Source organism: Ochotona curzoniae, unplaced genomic scaffold (genome assembly GCF_017591425.1).
Source record: "Ochotona curzoniae isolate NIBS_2020 unplaced genomic scaffold, NIBS_Ocur_1.0 scaffold_1852, whole genome shotgun sequence".
NCBI lineage: Eukaryota > Metazoa > Chordata > Mammalia > Lagomorpha > Ochotonidae > Ochotona > Ochotona curzoniae.
This window is the reverse complement of record NW_024467087.1, coordinates 1531161-1553769: the sequence shown is the minus strand read 5'-3', so window position 1 is coordinate 1553769 and position 22609 is coordinate 1531161. Positions and strand designations below refer to the sequence as shown.

Here is a 22609-nt window from a genome sequence, read left to right as displayed (position 1 = left end):
AAAAGTTGTTTTGATTAACTGCCAGTGAGACAGAGAGAGAGAGAGAAACTCTTATTCATGGGTTGAGAATGCCTGCCATGTATGAGGAGGAGCTAGAAACTCAATGTGGATCTGCCACATGGACAACAGCTACCTAAGCACTTGAGCCATCACTTCGTAGGGTGTGCATTAGCAGGCAGCTGCACTCAGAGAAATTGAACCCACACATTTCAAAGTGAGGAGTGTGGTCTAGTACTAGACCACATGCTCTTTTGTGGACCTTCTAGAATGAGTAAGCAGAGGATGCAGAGGGTAATGAGGCAACGGGTGGATTACATCTCTTAGCTTTTGCAGAAAGTTAAATTCTTGAGAGTATTTGGACTGTTGTAAAGTTACTATTAAAAGAAACCCAGCCAGCCATCACAGCTTAGGATCTAGATGAACTCCTATACGCGCGTTCTGAGCACAGGGAAGCCTTTGCAGCTACTCGCAGGGCTGCTAGGCGCTGACTACGATGCGTGTCTCTGCTGCTGCCAGCTTTCTTGTCTTTCTACAGCACTTGTACAATGTCTGAATCCATATGATCGTTTCACCTTTCAACAAATACACAATTTCATACTGCCAATGGCAACTTTCACTGCTTATTCTGTTGTTGTTGCTGCTGCTGCTGTTTTGTTGCTGTCATTGATATCATTTAATGTAATTTACAAGGACAAAACAAGACTGGCTGCCTCTCTGGCTGCCTCATCACATACCATGGTGACAGCAGCAGATGTTAAGAAGAGCCAAGAAAAAAAAAAAGGACAGCTCAGAAATGTAGGCCACTCACTTTATTGCTGTTGGCCAGTGGAGTCTGTTGGTATTGCTCTGGGTGGAGATTGCAGTCATTCCTAACAGCAGTGGGCGGTCTTTGCTTATGTATGGTATGTTTATGATTTTGCTATTCTTTCCCACTAGTACAGTATCTATTTACTCTGATTGGAAGGCTACTCAGCCTATATTCTTGTCCTCTGTGCTTAATGTGTAACTTATAAGACCACTTGGTTGTACTTTAATAAACTCTTAGCATTGATTTGTAAAAGGGGCGGGGGAGGTCGGGAAGCATGGTGGTATAACAGAATAATCTTCCATCTGTGGTGCCAGCATCCTATATAAGTGAAAGTTCAAGTCCTGGTTGCTCCACTTCTCATCTAGCTCCCTGCTAATGACCTGGAAAAGCAACAGAGGATTGTCCAAATGCTTAGGTCCCCATATGAGCCATGGGATATGTGGAAAAAGCTCCTGGCCTCTGGCTTTGGACCAGCAGTTGTGGCCATTGGGGAGCAAATCAATGAATGGAAGATATGTCTCTCCCTCTCATTCTCTGTAACTTTGACTTTTATGTAAAACAAATATTTAAAAAGTGAGAGATATTCCACTCTAATTCATGAGCACAGATTCTAAGTTCTTTGTGGGAATTATGTCTGAGTTTTTGTTTTTGTTGATTTTTGTCATTTTGACAACTATATTGTTAGTTCCTTTTTCATGTCTGCTTTTTCTACCTTGTAGCTTTGTGATTCAAGATTGACCTGGATCAAACAATCAGAATGGGGTTGAAAGGTAGCCTCTGGCACTTGACCATGTGGATTCTGAGTTTAGAAAGCTTAGTTCCATCGGGCTCTCTCCTCAGTAGCCATCAGACAGTAATGTTTGCCCAAGCTCTCTAGTTACCCCTGCACTCTCTCTCTCTTTTTAAACTTGTATTTGTTCACTTTAAGACAGGGTTACAGAGAGAGTGGAGAGACAGAGCTGGATCTTCCGTCTGTTGGTTCACTCTCCACATGATCACATTGGCCGGGGCTGGGCCAAGCCAAAACTAGTAACCAGGAGGTTTATCCAGGTCTCCCACATAGGTACGGGGCCAAAGCACCTGGGGGCATCTAATACTGCTTTCCCAGGTGCATTACCAGGGAGCTGGATCAGAGTAGTATGCCAACATTGTAGAAAGCAGCTTTATATGCTATGCCACGCAAAACCCTACCCCTGCACTTCTAAAAAAAAAAAAATCAAGATTACAGCCAAGAAGTCATGTGTTAGCTTGCAGAACAATGGTGTGGGCTCAGGAACTTAAGAGACTCCCAGGTCCCCACTATGAACAAGGACTCGGTTTTGCCTTGTCAGAAACTGATTCCCCATGTAGAGTTTAGACTCTTCTCTGTGTCCTATTTGGAGATAAATCGTGAAGTCCAGAAATTAACCAGCATTTTAGCCTAACATGGCTCCCAAGACTCCAATGCCCTTCACAGAACTGAAACAATTGTGATGTGCCTGGTGCCCCACCCACTGGTTCTCTGCCCCTGTCTTGGCTGTGTGCCACTGAACTGAGCCTTGGGCATTGCAGAGAGCCCTCTAAAGAAGTGTCAAGACTGCCCACATTAGCCCAGATTCATTGGGCTTGGTACCGAGCACAGCAGGAGGTTCACTCCCCCTTGTTCCCCATAAGCCACTTTGGTTCTTCTCTATCCAGCCCACACACAAGGATGGTAGACACACCCCCCACCTGCCTGGATTCAGTGGAAAGATTTCCAAACATGAAGCACTCCTCTAGCCCTGCACTTTGCATGTGTCTGCTTCGCACTCTCCCAAGACATCAAGTCTTTGATATGATTATTGAGAAAAAGAATGCACCTGGGTGGTTATTTGGAAAGCCATTAGCATGCTATTCAGAAACACTTTTTCCTGGCAGTTAGTTAATTGTTTGTGCTTACAGTTATTACTGCTGAAATCAAATCTTGACTTTCTGGTATGTTCTTTGGTGGTTAAAGGTATTAAACAGTTCAAGGATTTAAAAATTCAGGAGCTTGAGGTCAATAATTGCTTCTAGAAGCTCAGACTGCCTATTTTCTATAGAGGAATTCCAGTTGGGATCATCAATTATTTTCTTCATAGGAACCCACAAAGCTCATACTCATGTTTGTCTTAGAACTGACTATGATCCACAAATGCTTAATGTTTGGCTGACCTATTGCTTTTAAGATTGATATCACATTCAGGTAGTGGGTATTCAAGAGCTTGCTTTGAATACTTGAGATCCAAGAGAAGGGCTCAAGATTGTGATATTTGATCTACACTGGGTGTGTTTGCTGGAGTGTGATACCAGCTGTTCTTGTGTGTCTGATTTCTCTTCAAATGAGCTGGTCAGTGAAGAAAGGAATGTATCAAGGCTTAGCAAGTTTCCATTGAACCAAAGCTTCATCATTACAAATGCAGTGTGTGTTAGAGCGAGCTAGTCGGACAAACCAGACCTCATAAACTCACAGGTCTGAAGGACCGAGTGAGATCTATCAGTTAAAGTGTACCAGTTGCCAGTAGCAGACAACCCAGTTCTCACTTGAGCAAGTAAGGGGAACTTACTGGCTTCCAAAAACAAAAGTCGAACAGTTGGGCAAACTTCAGGGTTGATTGGAGTCAGCAGTCCAACAGGGTCATCAACGATGCTGTGGGAGTTTTGTTGCTGTTTCATTTTGTTTGTTTCTAGGAGGCCATTCTGGGTCCAGAGCATTTGCCTCAGTTTAATTATGGCTCCCCCTTGTGGGCACATGTAGGTATCAGCAATTCCCGGGGGTCAGGGCTTCCAGACTCTGTCAGGAAAGTGAAGAAATGTCTTCATCAGAAGTCCCTAGGAACTTTGGATGTAATGACTTGAATTGATCACGTGCCTACTATGCTGCCTCATTTCAGTTGAGCTAAGTGCTTGACTCCTAGAACCTTGGGCTAACTTGCACTCCCAACACATACAGGCAGCATGGGGCATGAGAGGCTGCCTGAATGGAAATAAGGGTTTCCATAGAAGTCAGTCTCAGTGCTGAGTAGGCCGCTGACTGTATTGACCACTGTTTACCCATTCACTCCTTCCCTGGGCACAAGCTTCCCAAAATGTTCACCCCCGCATAAATACCATTTAGTCCCTCAAAGGGCTACAGCTGCAATCTAGAAATTTCAGAGCATGTGCCATCTGCAGAATTGGACCATGTTCACCTAGACAGAGCAAGCGCAAGAATGCCGGGGGAGAATGGAAAACAAAGACAAAAGCAGAAACTTCATTTGGAAACAGGAAGTTGGAAAGTAGCACCTTGTGGTGGCTAACCTAGCATCTCTAGACTACCCTGTGGCACAATCTTGTGCAGAGTCCAGAGCTTCCTTCTGCTCTGGGACTCAGTTTCCCCTGCTCCGCATAGTAAACAGGAAGGTTGGGTGAAGGGTTTCCAGGGGCTGCTCTTGCTGCTGGTGATTCAAGGAGCTCCTCCACCCCAACACACACACACACACACACACACACACACACACACACACACACACTTTGAGAAATTGGTGCATTTGGGCCCTTTGGATTCTTCTGACATTTGGGACTCTGGCATTTCCCCTAGATTTCCGTCCTCCACATTGCCTTGTGATGACAGATTATTTTTCTCAATGGAACACACCCAGCTCTACCATGTGATCAGCTAAAAGCATCTTGGAGCTCCTGCTTTCATTTGTCTTCTAGTTTTCAGCAAGTGAGGGAGATAGTGAGGGGTACCTCAGGGCCCCAGGAAGCATGAAGATTGTCCATCCAGTACCCCTCCCCTCTCCACCACTGCACAGCCCTCCCAGAGTGCAGAAAGCAGCTCTTCACCCATGGCCAGCCTGGATCCTGAGGCCTCCTTTTGCATGCATTTTCTTATTGTAATCCAGGAACCCATCAACTGTTAGATTAGAACTGACTGTGTGAAGCTGTGACACAGACCAAGATGCTTTGGGAACTTGACCAGTTTTCGTCTTCCAAGAAATCACAGCCAAGGCCATCCCTTATCACTGCGCAATGTTTCTTTATCTCATATTTGTCCTTAACTGCTTCTCCACCGCATGAACAAGCCAGTTCTAGAAACACAATGGTCAGCTCTGCCTGGCTTATCAATGTCACCGCAACACAGGGCCTGGGCAATGATAGGTGTTGAGCAAATTTGTCTTGCACAAATGCTCTAGAAGGCAGAGGATGAGCAGATTCCAGCTGTGGTACTGGTTTGTAGTGGGGGACTATGAGGCAAACTGCATGACACATCCCACCATATGTAATTAGAGGAGCCAGGAGTCAAGGGCATCTCCTCACTGGGGACTCCTGCTCTCCTCCCGGCACACAGCTGCCCCGAAGCACCCACTCTGTACACAGGTTCTTGAGTGGAGCCTGCAGTCCCCAAGCTATATAGGACATCTCAAGTGCTTATTCTCAGCCATCTACCAAGGGACTTTGACGAAAGTCCTGGCTGATTACTCGGTCAGGCCCAGCACTGGCTGTTAGCAGCTGCTTAGGGAGCGAGCCAGTGCAAAAAAGATTCTCTCCTCTCTCCTCTCTCCTCTCTTCTCTCCCCTCTCTTCTCTCCTTTCTCCTCTCCCCCTCTCCTCTCTCCTCTCCCCCTCTCCCCATCTCCTCTCTCCTCTCCCCCTCTCCTCCTCTCCTCTCTCCTCTCCCCCTCTCCCCATCTCCTCTCTCCTCTTCCCCTCTCCTCTCTCCTCTCCCCCTCTCCTCTCTCCTCTCCCCTCTCCTCTCTCCTCTCCCACTCTCCTCTCTCCTCTCCCCCTCTCCTCTCTCCTCTTCCCCTCTCCTCTCTCCTCTCCCCCTCTCCTCTCTCCTCTTCCCCTCTCCTCTCTCCTCTCCCCCTCTCCCCCTCTCCTCTCTCCTCTCCCCCTCTCCCCCTCTCCTCTCTCCTCTCCCCCTCTCCCCATCTCCTCTCTCCTCTTCCCCTCTCCCCATCTCCTCTCTCCTCTCCCCCTCTCCTCTCTCCTCTCCCCTCTCCTCTCTCCTCTCCCACTCTCCTCTCTCCTCTCCCACTCTCCTCTCTCCTCTCCCCTCTCCTCTCTCCTCTCCCCCTCTCCTCTCTCCTCTCCCCTCTCCTCTCTCCGCTCCCACTCTCCTCTCTCCTCTCCCCCTCTCCTCTCTCCTCTCCCCCTCTCCTCTCTCCTCTTCCCCTCTCCTCTCTCCTCTTCCCCTCTCCTCTCTCCTCTCCCCTCTCCTCTCCCACTCTCCTCTCTCCTCTCCCACTCTCCTCTCTCCTCTCCCCTCTCCTCTCCCACTCTCCTCTCTCCTCTCCCACTCTCCTCTCTCCTCTCCCCCTCTCCTCTCTCCTCTCCCACTCTCCTCTCTCCTCTCCCCCTCTCCTCTCTCCTCTTCCCCTCTCCTCTCTCCTCTCCCCCTCTCCTCTCTCCTCTCCCACTCTCCTCTCTCCTCTCCCCCTCTCCTCTCTCCTCTCCCACTCTCCTCTCTCCTCTCCCCCTCTCCCCCTCTCCTCTCTCCTCTTCCCCTCTCCTCTCTCCTCTCCCCCTCTCCTCTCTCCTCTCCCACTCTCCTCTCTCCTCTCCCACTCTCCTCTCTCCTCTCCCCTCTCCCTCCAAGCCTCTCTCCTCTCTGCTTTCTCTCCCTTATCTCCTCTCTCCTCTTTCCTCTCTTTCTCCCTCCATCCTCTCTTCCCTTCCCTCCCTGCCTCTCTCCTCTCCCTGCTCCACCTTCCCCCCCGCCGGCTTTCTTTCTCCCTCCCTTCCTCTTTTCTTTGTGTAAATCTGACTTTCAAATAAGTCAGTTTAATCTAACCAATGAATCTGTTCTCATCTTGAAGACTGTACCTAAGGTTGCTATAGCTGATGTATCCATTCTCAATATATATTCACACATCAAAAGTGCTGGTTTTTTCTCATCATACTGGTAGGTTTTACACATGCTTGCCTTTTACAGTACCCACAAATAGCCATCCTTCCTTCAAAAAAACACCCACATACCACCCATTTATGGCACTACAAGGTCCTTCTGAGGGAGAAAGAGCTTATGTGGAGATCAGAAGTTTCTCCGCAGGGCACAGACCGACTCTCAGCAGGTGGAGGCTGTCAGCAGGAATCCACTGTTAGGACAAAATCCTGGAGATAGACTTGGGATTTCCCTGTGATTTGATTGGTTTTTTAACAATGAGTTCGTGACTGACATGAGGAAAGAAATATTTTTTAAAATCTACCCCCTAGAGATCTATGGAAACCCCAACAAAGCAAGGAAAGAAGAGAATTCTCCAAGCTGTCAGCCAAGTGCTTACAGGTGCAGGAGACAAGGGCGAGCACCTGGTGATGCCCACTGTCCAGGCAGCTGGAACAGAACATCAGAGCGGGGGGCACTTCTTGACAGGAATGCGCTGCTTGTGGGTCTGAGATCAAGGCTGCAGCAGAAGTGACCTTCTCACTGTGTCCTCGCCTGCTGGGAAGGACCAGGGGGCTCTTTGGCATCGCTTCTATTAGGGCTCCACACTCAGGCCTCATCACCTCTTAATGCCCCATCTGCTAATAACATCTCACTGGGAATTAGGTCTCAACATGTGAGTTCGGGAAGAAGACAAGCATAGGATCACAGGACTCACCTTAGTCACTTACTGCAACAGTGCATGTTGTAGCAAAAGGGTCAAGCGGACAAGGTTTCCTCCTCTATTTTTAGCAGAAAGGAGAGTGCGGCAGCCAAGTGCTTCTCTGAGTCCTTTGGGACAGCCCAAAGTCAGCCGCCACTCAGGAGTTCCACATTGGAGAAGCATGCTGGGGGGAACACCTGTTAAGGGTAAACAAAGACAAGTAAGAGGAAACAGGAGAGCCTGGAAGCAGAGCAGGTGGTCTGGGATGAGCGGGGCAGAAGGAGGATTTGGTAAGCAGAGGCTCTGATAGCAGCAGTCCCGAGGAAGGTACAGCTAGGCCAGTGGGGAATCCTTGTGGTGACGTTACAGCCCAGTGACAATGAAGGCTCCACAGGCATGGCTGCTGGAGCCTATCAGGCCATTATTTTTCCCATGGCAGCAGATCTGAGCAGCCGTTGGCATACTCACCGCATCCTTCCTTTGGTAGCTCTGGCCAGGCAGCCCAACCCCTGTGAGCCTGGCAGGCAGTTACAGCTGCAGGAAGAGAAGCAGGGGTGGAATTGGATGGCTGTTGTCGGACCAGGCTGACGTTTTTAGCAGGACTGTGCCTCATTGTTGTGTTTTTCACTCATTGTTTGAATTGTTGCAGGTTCTTTCTCACTCTCTCTTTGCTTTGTTTTTCCCGTTCCCCTTCTGACACCAGGTCTGGAACAATAAAACCAACCCTGTGAATTTGGAGGAAACTTAAAATGAACTAGCCGGCAGGCTTCAGTTCCCATGCTAAGCATAAAGGTTCTTAAGTTGTGGAAATGGGAAAGATTGGAAAGAGGAAAAAGCAAATTGCATATTTGGCTCCCTAATTAATCCATGAAAAGCCTACCTTTGGTGCCTAAACATCTTTCTTTCTTTTCTTTTCTTTCTTTCTTTCTTTCTTTCTTTCTTTCTTTCTTTCTTTCTTTCTTTCTTTCTTTCTTTCTCTTTCCTTATTTCTTTCTTTTTCTTTCCTTATTTCTTTCTTTCAAATATGAGCTTGTGTGTGTGCTTTTTAAATTTTTTTTTTTTTACCTTTGGGGCCCAGTACAGCAGCCTAGTAGGTAGAGTCTTCACCTTGCATGCACAGGGATCCCATATGGGCACTGATTTGTGTCCTGGCTGCTCCACTTCCCATCCAGCTCCTTGCTTGTGGCCTGGGAAAGCAGTTGAGGACAGCCCAAAACCTTGGACCTCTACACCCTCATAGAAGGAAGACCTGGAAGAAGCTCCTGGCTCCAGGCTTCAGATCGGCACAGCTCCAGCCCTGGCAGCCGGTTGGGGAGTGAATCAGGTTGCCTGCAACTGCTGTGCCGTCACCATCGCAGATAGTCGGTGATAGGGCGGGAAGGGGGATAAAGGCCTTACCCTGTGGCCTGGAAGGGTTCTAGGAACCTTTAGATTGTAACCACAAATAGGCCTGCCATCCCTGTACCTGCTTGGCCATCAAAGATCCCCAGCCATACCCATTCCGCTCCTCTATTACTAAGACTGGCCTCTCTTCCCTCTTCCAAAGTACATCTGGAGGGGCCAGAGCTAGCTCAGGATGCTAAGGTCATAGGCCTTGGAGCAGAGCCGAAATACACCAGCTTTCCCAACAGGGCCTGCCTGTTGAATGCAGAAATATGGGGCACCTCTCCTACTTGCTCTCAGTGAAAAGCAAGGAGATGGGGCACATTTCTCTCTTTTCCCTTAGAACAATTGTGTCTCATATGAATGGTTTTTTTTAACCAATTTATGCATGAAACCTACTACTTTCATTTCCATCCTCCCTCTTGTCCCTTCTTGATCAGGGAAAGTGACAGTCTTCAGGATAAAGGGGTCACAATAGGAAATCTGAAAATTGGGAATGGTGAGCTAAAGTCTGCTCTAGTGTGAGACATAACTCTTCATGAACCTCATGCTGCCACGTACTGACAGGTGGAAAGCAATGTTTCTCGGAGTGTGACATCTCAGGGCTGCCCAGCAGTGGCCAGAGGTATGATCTTTAGATCTTTCTGACTCTAGAATTTTCTTTCACTGACTGGGCAATCTTGAGCAAATCATTGGACCTCTGCTTAATTTTCAGCATGATGAGTTGAGTGCCTGACCTTTCATTTCTCCTTAGGTTGCATAGGTTTAGTGTAATAGGAAGGCGAATTGGCCCCTGGTTGAAGGGATGATGCAGAAGGAGGTGAGCACATAAAGATAGGGAAAGATGGAGACCAGGCAGGTGGCCATGCGAGAAAGGAGTAACAGGAAACCCATGGACTTTTGTAGCTGAAATACTTTCTTGAGTGTCCTCGTGGACAGAATCTCATAGCACCAAACACTGAGCCCTGGAGGAGTTGGCATTTGTGAGCAGAACTCTGACCGAGAAGGCCCTCAGTCCAGCGTGATGAGTACCCCACACTATTCCATGACACACACATTTTGTCTTGCTCCTGAAAAGACAAGACAAAAGAACCAAAATTCCCAAGTGACTTCTGAAACAGTGATGATTTTGAATCAACATGGATTGCTTCTTTGACATACCATCATTTTTTTGTATTCAGGCAGTTCCTAACTTGCTCTAAAAAATCCGTAGTGTACAGAAGAGTGCAGAGAGTACAGACAGAAAGTCAATTTCCATGTGCCCATTACCACACCAAGAGAAAGAACACAAGAATCTCTTAGGAGCTTCTGAGTGTCCCTGGCTGAGCAAGGCATGCACCAGGACCTGGAAGGCAAAATGAGAGCCTCTACAGCAAAGGGTTGAACCAGCTCTCTGCCAGATAATGAGCGAGGCAGCTGCCCAGGGCAGGGATCCAGAGCTCTGTCTCCTTCCTCTCCAACAGCTCCCTGCCACAGTCACGATGCCGGCCTCCAACCCTACCACATGCTGCCTCACCTCCCGGTTCCTGAGTTCTCTGGGCAGCCCCGGTTGGAGCCTGGAGGTTCTTCTGTCCAGGCCGAGTTGCTTCCCAGCTTTCCCCTCCCCCACAAGGGGGTCGTCGGCTACCCCACTCTGTCTACATTTTAGCTTCATTAACTATGATGAAATTTTCTCCTGTTCTCTGCTATCAGAGTGGAATTTTGTCTTTAAAAACAAGTCACAAACCATGACCGTATTTTTAATGGTGTTTTGGGAGGAGGGAATTCAAATTAATGCATGAAATCTGCTGTCTAAATCCGGAAGTCTCTAAAGGAAATCCTGCCGCTCCCTTCCTTGGTTGCCGGAAGGGGACAGTCAGCTGTATGATTCCTTGGGAACCCAGGGCCCATTGGCAATGCTCACTGTAGCCAGCAAGGAGACTGAGGGAATGTGGGGACTAGAGGTGGGAATGGGATGGAGCAAATATGCACATGCCAAAAGGCTGTGCTTTGAACATTGCTCTGCTGGGAAGCATTTCTAACATTTATGACAAAGAACCTAGCTGTTAGACACAAGATTCAGCTTCTAGCTGTGCCACTTACCGCATGACATTGAGCAAGTTGCCTTACTTCTCCAAAACTTATTTTTGTCATATATCAAAAGGGGTTAATATGGGGTATATGGGGTAGCTATATGGGGTAGGCATTTGGCAAAGGGATTACGGTGCCACTTTTGATATCTGCATGTTCTATCAGAGTTCCTGGGTTTCAGTCCCAGCCCCTCCACTTGCAATCTGGAGTCCTGCTAATGCAAACCTTAGCAGTTCATCCACATGGGAGACCTGGGTGAGTCTACCACTGGATAGTAGATCGATCTCTCTCTCTCTCTCTCTCCCCCCATTTTACCATTTCCATCTCACTACTTTAGCACTCAATCAATTTAAAAAATAATGGTACCCACATTTCAGGTTTTCCAGAGGGATTAAATGAGATAAAAGTTGTATGGTACGTTATTGCAGTGCATAGATTATTTTATGAGGATATTCCAAGAAGTTCATAGAAAAGCAGAATTAAAACATAACTTTATGGGGGCCCAGCATGGTAGCCTGGTGGCTAAAGTCCTTGCCTCACATGGACAGGGATCCCATATGTGCGCCGGGTCTAATCCCGGCAGCTCCACTTCCCATCCAGCTCCCTGCTTGTGGCCTGGGAAAGCAGTGGATGATGGGCCAAAGCCTTGGGACCCTGCATCCACGTGAGAGACCCAGAAGAAGCTTTGTAGTTCAATCTATACTGCACATTACTCATCGCCACTTTGTTTTCAAGAAAGTCAGGACCATTCTATCGCAAATGCATTTCTGTGCGGAGTTCAGTGCCCAACACGCAGTTCATGTGTCATAACTTTGTTAGCTGTCATCATCTTCACCATGTGATTATGATCACTGTTTGTTCTCCAAATGTATTTTACCAACCCATCAGCACTGAAAAGGGATATGTGGATGTACTAAAATAGACTAAAGGCTCAGTTCATCATTGACATTCATCCCAAGAACAAGCAGCATAGTTCTTACTAGATTATAATCTCCCAAGTGCCTTGGATATCATGCCAAGATGATGATATAATGAGGGTGACTACGTTTTGCGAGTGTTTGCTAACTTGATCTCTTTGTCTTTGCCTGGCATGTGCTGGGCACCACGGAACTCTAGAGGTGATCAAGACTTGGCTAGAACATTCTTTCATCCAGGGATGTTCAGTCACAGTAACTGGCCCTCAGAGGGGAGGCAGGATTCCCAGGGTGGGGAAGCTAGATCTTGAAAGATATGGAGGATTTCCAAAGGAGGAGCTCAGAAAAAGAGATTAGGGTTTGAGCAAACCGAGTAGCCAAAGCATAGAGAGCTGACCACACCAGGCAGCCTGAAGACATAGGTGTGACTGCAAGATAGAGTACATGACAATGCAGAGCCCAGAGCTTAGCTTCCTGGGGGATGAGAGTCCAAGCAGTAGAATTCCCCGGTGGTAGAGTTCAGCAGGATGTGCTTGCATCAGGATGTGCTTGCATCACTAGTCTGGAGTGAGCCATTGCAAAACTTTTCAGGGAGGTTTCCAAAAAGCTCTCTAGTAATCATGGGAATCACAGGATCCTTAAGGAACTAGGGAACCATGATCAGCCTCCATCCATCCATAGCATAATTCTGGAAAACCTGGAATGATGTGGAACCACCCATTACTGAGATACTTTCTTTCCTAAGATGTTCAGTGATCTCAAAGACGGCAATGGATTTCCCTATATGCTTGAAAACCTCTAGTAGTTGAAATATCTTTCACCTTTTCTTTGAAAGTTAGGCCTCACTTGGTAGAGTGTGTGTGTGTGACAAGCAGTTATTTTGGGGGTAATTATATAAAATGAGTAAAACACCTGAGTATCAATTATAAAGCTCCCAGTTAAAATCAAGACTGAAATTCTTATTTCATTTTTTTTCTCTCTAGGGGTCGCATTGGTCTGCGAAGGGTCTGCTCCCATCCTGTTCCACGTGTCCGAGTGGCTCCTGGCCCACTCTCGCTTATGCTGCCGAAACAGAGCAGCCCACACTGCTGGGTCGCTGCCGTGTGCCACCTACAGTATGTTCCGTCTCCCGGGCTACTGGGACACAGCCAGCTGAGGTGAATACTGATGGAGGGGTGGGGTGTGCAACTTGACCCATCACTAATATTCTATAAGTTGCACAGAGTGACTATGGATTCCTGAGCAAAAGCTTCAAATACTTCCATTCTCTACACATAAGGCCCATCTGTTGCTTTTAGAATGTGTCATCTCAGAGCAGGAGAGTAATTAGATCTTGACTAATATTTGCACAGTGGGATTTCTTTCAAACTCTGATATGTCTGTAAAATAATGTTTAAGATTATTGAGAAGTTAGATATTCAAGCCTTAAAGAATTGATATTTGTAGAACAGACATTTCTGCTCATGTCCCAGGCGACTTATCCCCAAGGACATAGTGCAGTCTGATGAAGTGTGGCTAGAGCTACGCAGTGAGCTGCACTTCATACCAATGAACTGCCACCAAGAAAGGGGCCATGAGCCCTCTACAGTCCCAAAAACTACCAGGAAAGGGGCTGGTGCTGTGGTGCAGCAAGTTAAGCCGCTGACTGCGATGTCAGCCCACCCCATATCAGCAGTGGTCTGAATCTCAACAGCTGCACTTCTGACCCCTGGAAAAGCAGTTGTGGATGGCCCAAGCTTGGGCCCCTTTACCCACATGAAAGACCTGGAAGAAGCTCCTGGCTACCTGCCTAAGCTATTGTAATAAGGGGAGTGAACCAACCAGCAGAAGAACTCATTCTCTCTCTCTCTCTCTCTCTCTCTCTCTCTCTCTCTCTCTCTCTCTCTCTCTCTCTCTCTCTCTCTCTCCAACTTTGCCTTTCAAATAGATAATATCCGAATGACAAGAAACTCTTATTCACAAGAACCCCAAGTTCATTAGCTAAACTTGCTAAGTTGCTTTTGGGGCTTGTTTCTGGTTTTCTTTTGGATGTTTTGGGTGGGCGTGTTTCCTGTATAAAACTCTTACAGGTGCTTTGGCTGTCCTTCTGTTCCCATTTTTAAAAAAGAATTCTTTTAATTTTGTTGAGAGAAAGTTACAAAAGAAAGGACAGACAGGGAGTTCTTCAATTCACTGGTTCATGCCCCAAAGGGCCACAAAGGCCAGAGCTGAGCTGATCCAAAGCCAGGAGCCAGGAGCTTCTTCTGAGTCTCCCACAAGGGTGCAGGATCACAAGGACTCGAGCAATTCTCTGCTGCTTTTCCAGGCCACAAGCAGGGAGCTGAGCTGGATCAGAAGTGGGGCAGCCAGGACAGGAACTGGTGCTCATATGGAATGCTGGGGCTGAAGGCAGAGCTTTAGCCAATTATGCCAGAGCGCCAGCCCCTCTATTCTCATTCTTAAAAATTTATAATTTTTGTTAAAAATTTGGCACCACCCTCTGCCACTCTTAAAATATTGCCTGTGGTTTTGTGAAAGGCTCACTTCAACACCTTCTTATTTCAAAACTTCTGTATGGTAAGGACGTGTGCACAGTACACATCATGGCAAATGACAGGTACACCCAGCAATGAGACAAACCTAGGTGTTCATTCTACTCTGTTACAAACTAGCTGTGTGATTAGGGTAACATAGTTCTGTGCCCTTAGTGTCCTCATGAGTAAAATAAGGACAGTGACAGCCCATCCCTCGGATATGACTCTTTTGAAGAATTCAGTGAGACCATATATATCGGAAGCACTTGGTTTAGTGCCCAGAGCATAGCAAATACTCAGTAAATATGGTGGCAGCCTCTACCATTATCTGAAATCATGCACCCAAATATCTTCCAGATTAGCATCTGTTACAGAGATTGCCCACAGAAGGTATCTAGTCAGGACTTCTCAGAATGAATGGAATGGGATTCAACTTTGTAGCTTAGATCAGGAGATGAGGATTTCCCTGGACTCTGGGATGTAAACTCGCACACAGCAGTTGATACCCGAGAGCAGACATTGCTTCAGGTGCGAAGAGCACACCACGATCCCCCAGCCCTCTGGACACCACTGGTGCCTAGCACACTGTGCACTTGTCAGAGTTTGAGTTTTGAAGCTGTTGCTCATATGGATATCAGTATGGAGGGGGGCGTCTTCTAATTGCCTTTAGCTACAAGAATTGGATCATAATGTGCCATTCTGGTAAAATCCCTGGCTTCCACAGCATGATGGAAAGGGAAGAGCTCAGCCATGCACAAGTCCGCAGACCTTGAGTATTTGAAGGGGTGCATGCGCAGTGAGGGCTGTAGTGACTTGGCCTTTGTGACATTTATACTTGACTGTTTGGTTTTGCACCCATCCATATGTCTACACACATATGCCTACAAAGCAGTATAGAGTTGTGTGTTGTGTTTGGTGGGATGTGTGGGGGAGGGCAGGAGAAGGGAGAGGGAGGGAGCAGTTAGGATTTATGGAGGTTATTGCCAATGAACCAGCTGTCTATTTTAGTTTGCCTCTGATTTTCCACAAGACAGTGATTGTTCAAGGCAGAGGATGCTTTCCATGGGTGTTCTGGGATGTTGGTGGCTGGGAAAGGGAAGACACTGGGTTTTTGGTAGAGAGAGACCATTGCTTTTAACTGATTCTCAGAGGAATATGTAACCCAAGACATGCTGAGACCACACAGCTGTATGGTCCTATTGTCCAAACTAGTTGGTGTATATAACCACAACACCCAAACAACCCAGTTGGGTGGTCAGGGCAGTAGCCAAATCAGTGCAAAGCCTGGTGTGGCCACACAGCTGATGGACTGTTCAATCGGTTGTTGTAGACTCATGTAGACAAAGCCTGCAAGCTGGGGGAAGCCAGACCCCCCCAGGTCAGCCTCGGGCGACAGCCCGCATCCTGCCAGGCCCTGGGGAGTGAGTCCTTCCTGCCCAGCAGCTCCTTTGCTCAGGAGCTGGCCCGAGTCACCTCGTACAGCACCTCAGAGGCAGCGCCCTGGGGCGGCTGGGATCCGAAGGCCTGGAGGCAGGTGCCTGATCCGCTGCTGCCTAACTGCGCTGCTGCAGGTAAGTGACCACCCCCCCCCCCCAGCCTCGCTTTCGTCAGTCATCTGTCAGCGGGGCGCAGTAACCTGCTTTGCCTACCCACCTGCCTCGCAGCGTTCTTGGGAGGAACCCAGGAGGTGACAGCCCCGAAACAGGCCCTGTGCAACCCTCCAAGCTCTTGCATTCTCACCCTGCTTGTTCTTGCCTCTCTCCCAGGCATTCTTTGGCACAGGGACAACGACTGGGAGCCAGTGCTCCCAGTGCCTCAGCCTCACTTCCAGGCCAGAGTCAGGCCTCACACAAGCTGCCATTGCTCTCTTCCTGTCATTTGCCTCCCGGCAGCTGGTACCCACTCCTACCCGCCCTGCGGCCAGACAGAGGCTGTGCTCCCGCATCACTGAGCCACCCCCACCCTACCCACTGGCTGCCTGCTTGATGCCTAGTGGGTGCTCAGGAATCGCAGCCCTTGCCAGTGACCTGCCATGGACTCTGCACCCCCACACTGTTCTTTGGCCCAGCCTGGGACCCCCATACCCTTTTGGGAAGTTGAATGGTCCCACTGGAGGACTGGAAATCTGGGAAGAGGAGGCAGGAGGACTACAAGGCAAGTGTGTCCAAGATGGCTTTGTGTTTGGACTGAGCTCTAGATTTTATAGCCTGGGATCCATGGTTTGGCCTGTTCCCACAGAGCCCCGTTAGAGATCGAAATGCTGGGCACTAGCCAGAGTGAGCCTTTGCAAAGAATTCCATCTGCATCAGGCCATGCTCGTGCTGGTGCAGGAGACAACAGTGTGCACAGGCGGTCTTGCCTATGTGCAGAGCAAGCTGCAGAAGTGAGCCCTTTCTGAGCGATAGCGATCACAAGCTGCTCAGCAAGCCGCCAAGGCCTCCCGGCATTTTGGCCTTTAATGGAAATTCAGCTTTGGTACGTACAGCCTGATTCTCCCTGCCGCTTGCTCTGGCCTGGAAGAACAAGCAGTGTTTTCCATCCAAAGGCTATTGATCTTGCTCTTTCTCCCAGAATCCCAGCTATTCTCCGAAATGCACTCTGCAGCTGAAACCTGAGAAATACATGTCCAGCACAATGCTGCCAGAGAAACAGAATTAACCAAACAGACGGAGCCGGCGTCCACACAGGATGTCGCTGTCCAGTCCTCGGAAGCCACAAAGGAAAGGATCCCAGCCTCAAGAATGCACGCCCCTTCCCTGCCTACCTTCACTACCCGGCACCTTTCAGCCAGCAGGGGAGGGCAGGCCAGATGTGTGGGCCTTCCCTCACCCCAATCCTGGCTTCTATGAGAACCTTGGATGTCTCCCACAGTGGGGAGGGGTTGGAGCTGTGAGGGACAGGTCCCACAGTCACAAAATGCTCCTTCTGGGCACGGCCACCTTGCAGGCAGCCTGGAGCCAGTGACAAGTAGAGGATGCTGGCACTGCAGTGGACAAAGAAGCATATTTGTTTCCTCCAGCTGGGGGTCATTACCAGCATTTAAACCATGCCCTTCTGGAACTGCTGGCCCTGGAACTGTGAGACTGGGGAGGAGTCAGAATAGAGGTTGCCCAGCGGTAGGGTAAGGCTTCTGCAACAGGCTTCAGGTGGCATTTGTTTTCTGAACCCCCCAGGACAGCTTTCTGGAAACCTAAAGATGCCACCTCTCCATGGCAGAGGCCCCCTCGCCCACACCAGGGCTGGGGGTGTGGGAGGGGCAGCGGAACGGGAAAAGCCAGGACTGCCAAAACTATGCAAGGTCTGGTCCAGCAGCAAGAGTGGCAGGACAGGATCCAGTGACCCTCCCAGGGCCCTACTCGGGGTATCCGCCCGTGCATTCCCTCCTGTCAACCCTTTCAACTTTATGCTCTTCCATAACTTATTTGCTTTTGACCGTCAGTCTGTCTACTCTAAGCTTTAAGAGAGTACAGGCACACAGTCACTGTCCTGTGCCCCGTGGACCACATCTGGACACTGAGTGAGCTGCCATGTGGACCCTGCCTTCCCATTAGCTCGACCCCCTAGTCCCTGAGGTCCATGTGCCTCTGGCTACACTCTAGACAAGGCACTGAGCCAAGGTTGAACCCATGAGTAGCTCAGCTAGTCCCATGCCAGACTGTGGCTCCAGCATGAAGAGAAGTAGCCTGATGCATATTTTTGATTTCCAACAGTTTGGCGTCCTAAGTCAGCTGCTGGGAGAGGTAGCCAGAACCTAGGAAACGATGGGAACTGCCCCGCCATGTACAAGGAAACCCTTGTGCTTTCAGAAGGCCCCTTCCGGAGTCCTGTGCACAGTAGCCACCTCCCAGGTGGGCTTCTGGCAGCCTCCATCTGTGAGCCACAAGCAGCCAGATCCCATAGCTTTCCAGAGCCCCTAACCATGTGGACATGGGAATACCCGCAATCCAGACTCTGATCTTACAGTGGTCTCCAGATGCTGTGCCATTTTCCTATTATTTCATTTGAAAGGAAAAGTCAGACCAGGCAAGATGTTCCCAAATATGGCTTCCAGATTCTACAAAGCAAGGTGATTTCCCCCCATGGAAGAATAAACGAGGCAGCCTAGAGCCCTGAGCCTTTGGACAGACAGTTGGATGCCCTGTGCTGCTGGTCCTATGAAAGGATGCTCACAGGGCACTGTCTGCTGGGAAAGAAGGCAGAGTTCCTGCACAAAGCACTAGGCCGGGGAACTAAACTCATGCTGTCCTGGCCACCTCTTGCTCCCTCTCCGTCTCTGTCCCTCCCCCCCAGCCTACAACAGGCTTTTGGTGGCTGTCTCCCCACTGTCTCCCAGAGGCTGTGTCCTTTCCCCATCACAGTGCTCTCCTCCAGGAGCTCACACAGCAACTCACTTCCATCTAAAGCTGGATGTGACTCTGTGGGCCTCTGTCCATAAAGCCTGCTGCTCACCTGCCCCCGCGTCTTCACAGCTACAGAGTCTCTATGCCTGGTGACGTGACTGCCTTGGGCCTGGGCTGGCTGTCCTCCCTCGTGACAGGAGAGCATGTAGACAATCGCATTGGGTGAACAGGAGACAGCATCATGTGCTGGTGGAGGGCGAAGCTGAGGCAGCTGAGGCCCCACACTGGCCTTTATTGTGCCTGTGGGCAGGCCAGGCCTGCAGCCGCTCTCTCCTGTCCAGCACCCAGCGTGAGGCACAGGGCCTCCCATGAGCACTGCTGCACAGGTCCTGAGCGTCAGCAGGGGGTTCTGGGTTGCCATGCTGGGTGAGAGCCATCTGTGAATGTGGCCTGGGGACTGAACGCTGATGTGAGGGGTGTGGCAGAACAACAGCCAGGATCATTGGTCTTCCATGAGGCCACCCCTCGGTGACCCCCCTGGAGAAGCACCTGTGGGCTCCCTCAGGACCCACCTGTCAGTGAGGTCATTCGATGAGCTCTCCCATCATTCTGCTTCTGCCACACACCCCCACCTTCCCTCTCACTCTGGGCAGCAAGCAAGTGTCCTGTCAGTAAGCACCAACTTCCAACCAGTTTCCTCCTCGTCCCTGAAACCATTTGCCACTTCCTGTTTGCTCCATTTTCCACCAACTCAAATGGTCAGTGGCAGCGAAAAGCAGACACTGTTTTCTTGAGGCTTATCTTTGAAGCACACTGATTGAGAACAAAGGATGGCAGCCTCCAGCCAAACAAAGGAAGCAGCCTCCTCAGCAGTCCTGGAGACACTGACTGTGCCCCCTCTGCTAGAGCGTGGACACTGCTGCAGGGGGAGAGCCCGTGAAGGGTCCTGACTTGGCAGGGGGCCCCCGGGAGGCCTGCAGAGCCGGCCACCCATGCTGCAGCCTGAGTGTCAAGGTCATGCTTTGGCCTTGGCAGGCCATGCAGCAGCACTGCTGGCCAGACTCTGCCTTCAGCTCCGGCCCCTCTGGGCTGCACGTGGCCTCAGAAGAGCCTCCGAGGCAGCCGGTCTTCTCCTTAACTCTGCTGTGGCCGGGAGCTCCCTCTTCCTCTAGTCGGCCCCTTGCCCTCTGAAGTGGGCTCTGGCCCAGCCTCTCCTCCTGTGGTCCAGGCCCCTGTGTGGACTTTGTCCGTACCTCTTTCCCTTTGCATGCTTCTTGCCGCCCTTGCTTTTTCTTCAGTCATACTCTTCAGCCTCCATCTGTCCCTTGGTACCCACCCCAACACAACTGTGTAGGGATAGAGTTGGGGTCAGTGACAGACCTTGCCAGCCACACAAGAACCCAGTCACCGGAAGCAACCAGAACACTGATCCTGCCATGAGGGCGCCATTGTACTACCTAACCATGCTGCTTTAGGCAAGTTGTTGAACCACGTTTGGAGCTTCCTATGTCACCTCAGTAAGCTGGGCACTGTCAGTTTTCTGCCCTGATGACCTCAGGCTGGTGTCAACATTCAAGGGAAAGGACAGAGGTGGAGGAACTGCCTTCAGATCTGGGCCCCGCCCTGAATATCTCAGAACTGGGTGCTGCGATCACGTGGCCATGCACAGCAATGTGATACCTGTGAGAAATGACATGAAGTCACAGGCTCCAAATGGCCAAGGAACCCCAGGCAGTGCTTTGGAAGGAAGAGGGCAGCTCGATGGGCACCACAGAAATGCCCTGCACCACCACTTACCTGCCTACCAGCAAGAGGGCCAGGAGCCAGGACAGGAGGCAGTCTAAGGGTGGGATAGATGAAAAAGCAAGTCTCGCTGTGGGAAGCTGCTTACGGTGCGGTCCCCGTGGTGCCAGTGTTTGTCCTCTGCCATGTCAGGCGCTGAGGCCAGGAACTGCTGCCAGGCCTTAGACCTGGGCGTGCTCCCAAACATTGGCCTTCCTGCTGCCACTCCCACACCAGCCTGGGCAGCCTTTGCTGGGAAACATGGCTGTATGGTTAAGTCTTTGAGCAGCTAGAGGTACATAGGCCAGAGCTGCCTCAGCACTTGGCATGCTGGCAAGCAGGCTTCTGGAGAGGGGCGACAAATAGCAGTAGGTGAGCGGAGGGGCTGTGCGACTCCAGCAGCAGAGTGTGAGGCTCTGAGTGCTGGGCTGGGGGATCAGACCTCCATCCCAGTGTCAGAGGATGGCCAGGCCTCACTGTTGGGACCTTGGGTCCTTCACGTGATCCCCCCCCCACCCCCTACACACACACACCCGGCTCTGCTTTTCCCCTTTGCCCCAGGAAACCACTGCTCAGCCCGCCTGGCTTGGTTCCTCCCCTTGCCCAGTCAGCCAGCTTTGCAAGTGAGACAGGAAGCTCCTCCCGGTTTCCCATGCTGCAGCCAGCCAGGATAAGGAAGGGAAGCGGGCTGCCAGTGTGTGTTGGGAAGTGTGTCCTGAGCCTGTGTTCATCCTGCCCTTCAGGCCAGGACCAGCAGAACAAGCCGAAGCACCTCCAGTCCCGAGTCAGCTCAACCGTTCCTCCCGGTGCCTCTCTTCCTCTGCACAGCCAGTCTGTCTGGCTCTCCCAGGGACTGGCACACTCAGGGCAGATTAGCCCAGGACTGTCACCTCCCTGTTTGTGCACATGTGCTTCCTTTAACGTAGCCTAATGTGCCATTTGTTTTTCTGGTGTCCACATGTCACTGCTGACGCATCCTGAGCACTTGGACATTTTGCTCTGTGTGCTCTTGCTACTAAGTTCTGTCGCCCCTGCCCATTCTATGCTGCAGCAGTTTGTTTGTTTGTTTGTTTGTTCTAACCCAGGTGTGGAAGCCTACTTTTATTTATACCTTTGGAATTTTGCTCAGAAGGGAGGGGCGTGCATGCACGTGTGTGTTGATGTGTTCACTCATGCTTCCTGCTACACCAAAGCCAAGTCCTAGGTCCCTATACAGTAATCTTGAGCAACTATGTCTTGGTAGTTGTAATCTAATGTGGCTTTTCCATCTTGTGTTTAGCAAGAGAAGCAGAGATCAGGTCTTATGGCAATGACCCCTGAACAGCGAAGTGAATATATCGCCCAACAGATGAGTCAATTTCAAGGTAAGAGGTCAAGGTCACTGTTCCTGAAGGGGCAATGAGGACATGCTTCGACGGGAGTAAACTGCTGCTCTCCGTGATCCTGAGAGCCTCTAAGGAGAGGGAGAGCTGGTAAATTCAGGTAACCAGTGCCCTGCTTGGCACTCACACATTGAAAGCAGCTCTTCCAGCTCTCAAAGCAGGATTCCCATTGAGGGCCAGCTCATTACACTGCACTGCAGAGGCAGGCCCCTGGAAAGCACTTTTTCTCTGTGGGAGTGGGGAGGAGCCCCCAAGGCCTGTGTCAGAATACCCTGGGGGCTGCCACAGCCCAGAGTTCCGATCCAACCCTTCCCTTCCCGCGCACACACTCACGCACTGCTGTAGTGGCCTTTGCTGCTGGTGGGTCCCACAGTATGGCAACACTGTGGCGGCTGCGAAGAAAGCCAAGGGCACTGCGTCTGCAGTGGGGACTCTTGGGGCAGCTGTTAATGGCAGCCACGTGGACAGGTGATGCATCCAGCAGCTAAGGGGGAGCGCCAGACAGGATCTCTGGGTCCCTCTCTCCTTTGGACCGCACAAGCTAGCCAGAGACAGGAATTGAGCAAGTTTTCCGAGTCAGTGGGGGTGAGAAGGCAATGGCCCACAGGTCCTCTTGGGAGTGCTCAGCGTTTGCTTTCCTGCCGTCAGAGAGGCAATCAACAGCTCCACACCATCGTCCTTCCAATCTCTGTCAAAAGCCTCTCTCCCTTGTGGCCTGACAGCATCACATCCGTGTTCCGCCTTGCCATGCTAGAGTGGTGCACTCTTCCACTTGCTAAGACAAGGCAGACAGGCTTCCGGAACCCCAGTGGTCTCAGGGGCTCAGCTGGGGAAACCGGAAGCTGCTGT

At 50.2% G+C, this 22609-nt stretch overlaps 1 protein-coding gene across 3 annotated transcripts in view; it reads left to right on the top strand.

Moving 5' to 3' along the window:
- MAMLD1 (mastermind like domain containing 1) overlaps window positions 1-21698 on the top strand; it is a 52235-nt gene extending 30537 nt beyond the window's left edge. For all 3 annotated transcript variants that reach the window (XM_041000128.1, XM_041000127.1, XM_041000126.1), the window contains 2 exons: window positions 15587-15827; window positions 21658-21698. In XM_041000128.1, the coding sequence (XP_040856062.1) occupies window positions 15587-15827; window positions 21658-21698 (282 nt within the window). The remainder of the gene's footprint in view (window positions 1-15586; window positions 15828-21657) is intronic.
- Window positions 21699-22609: the final 911 nt, after the last annotated feature.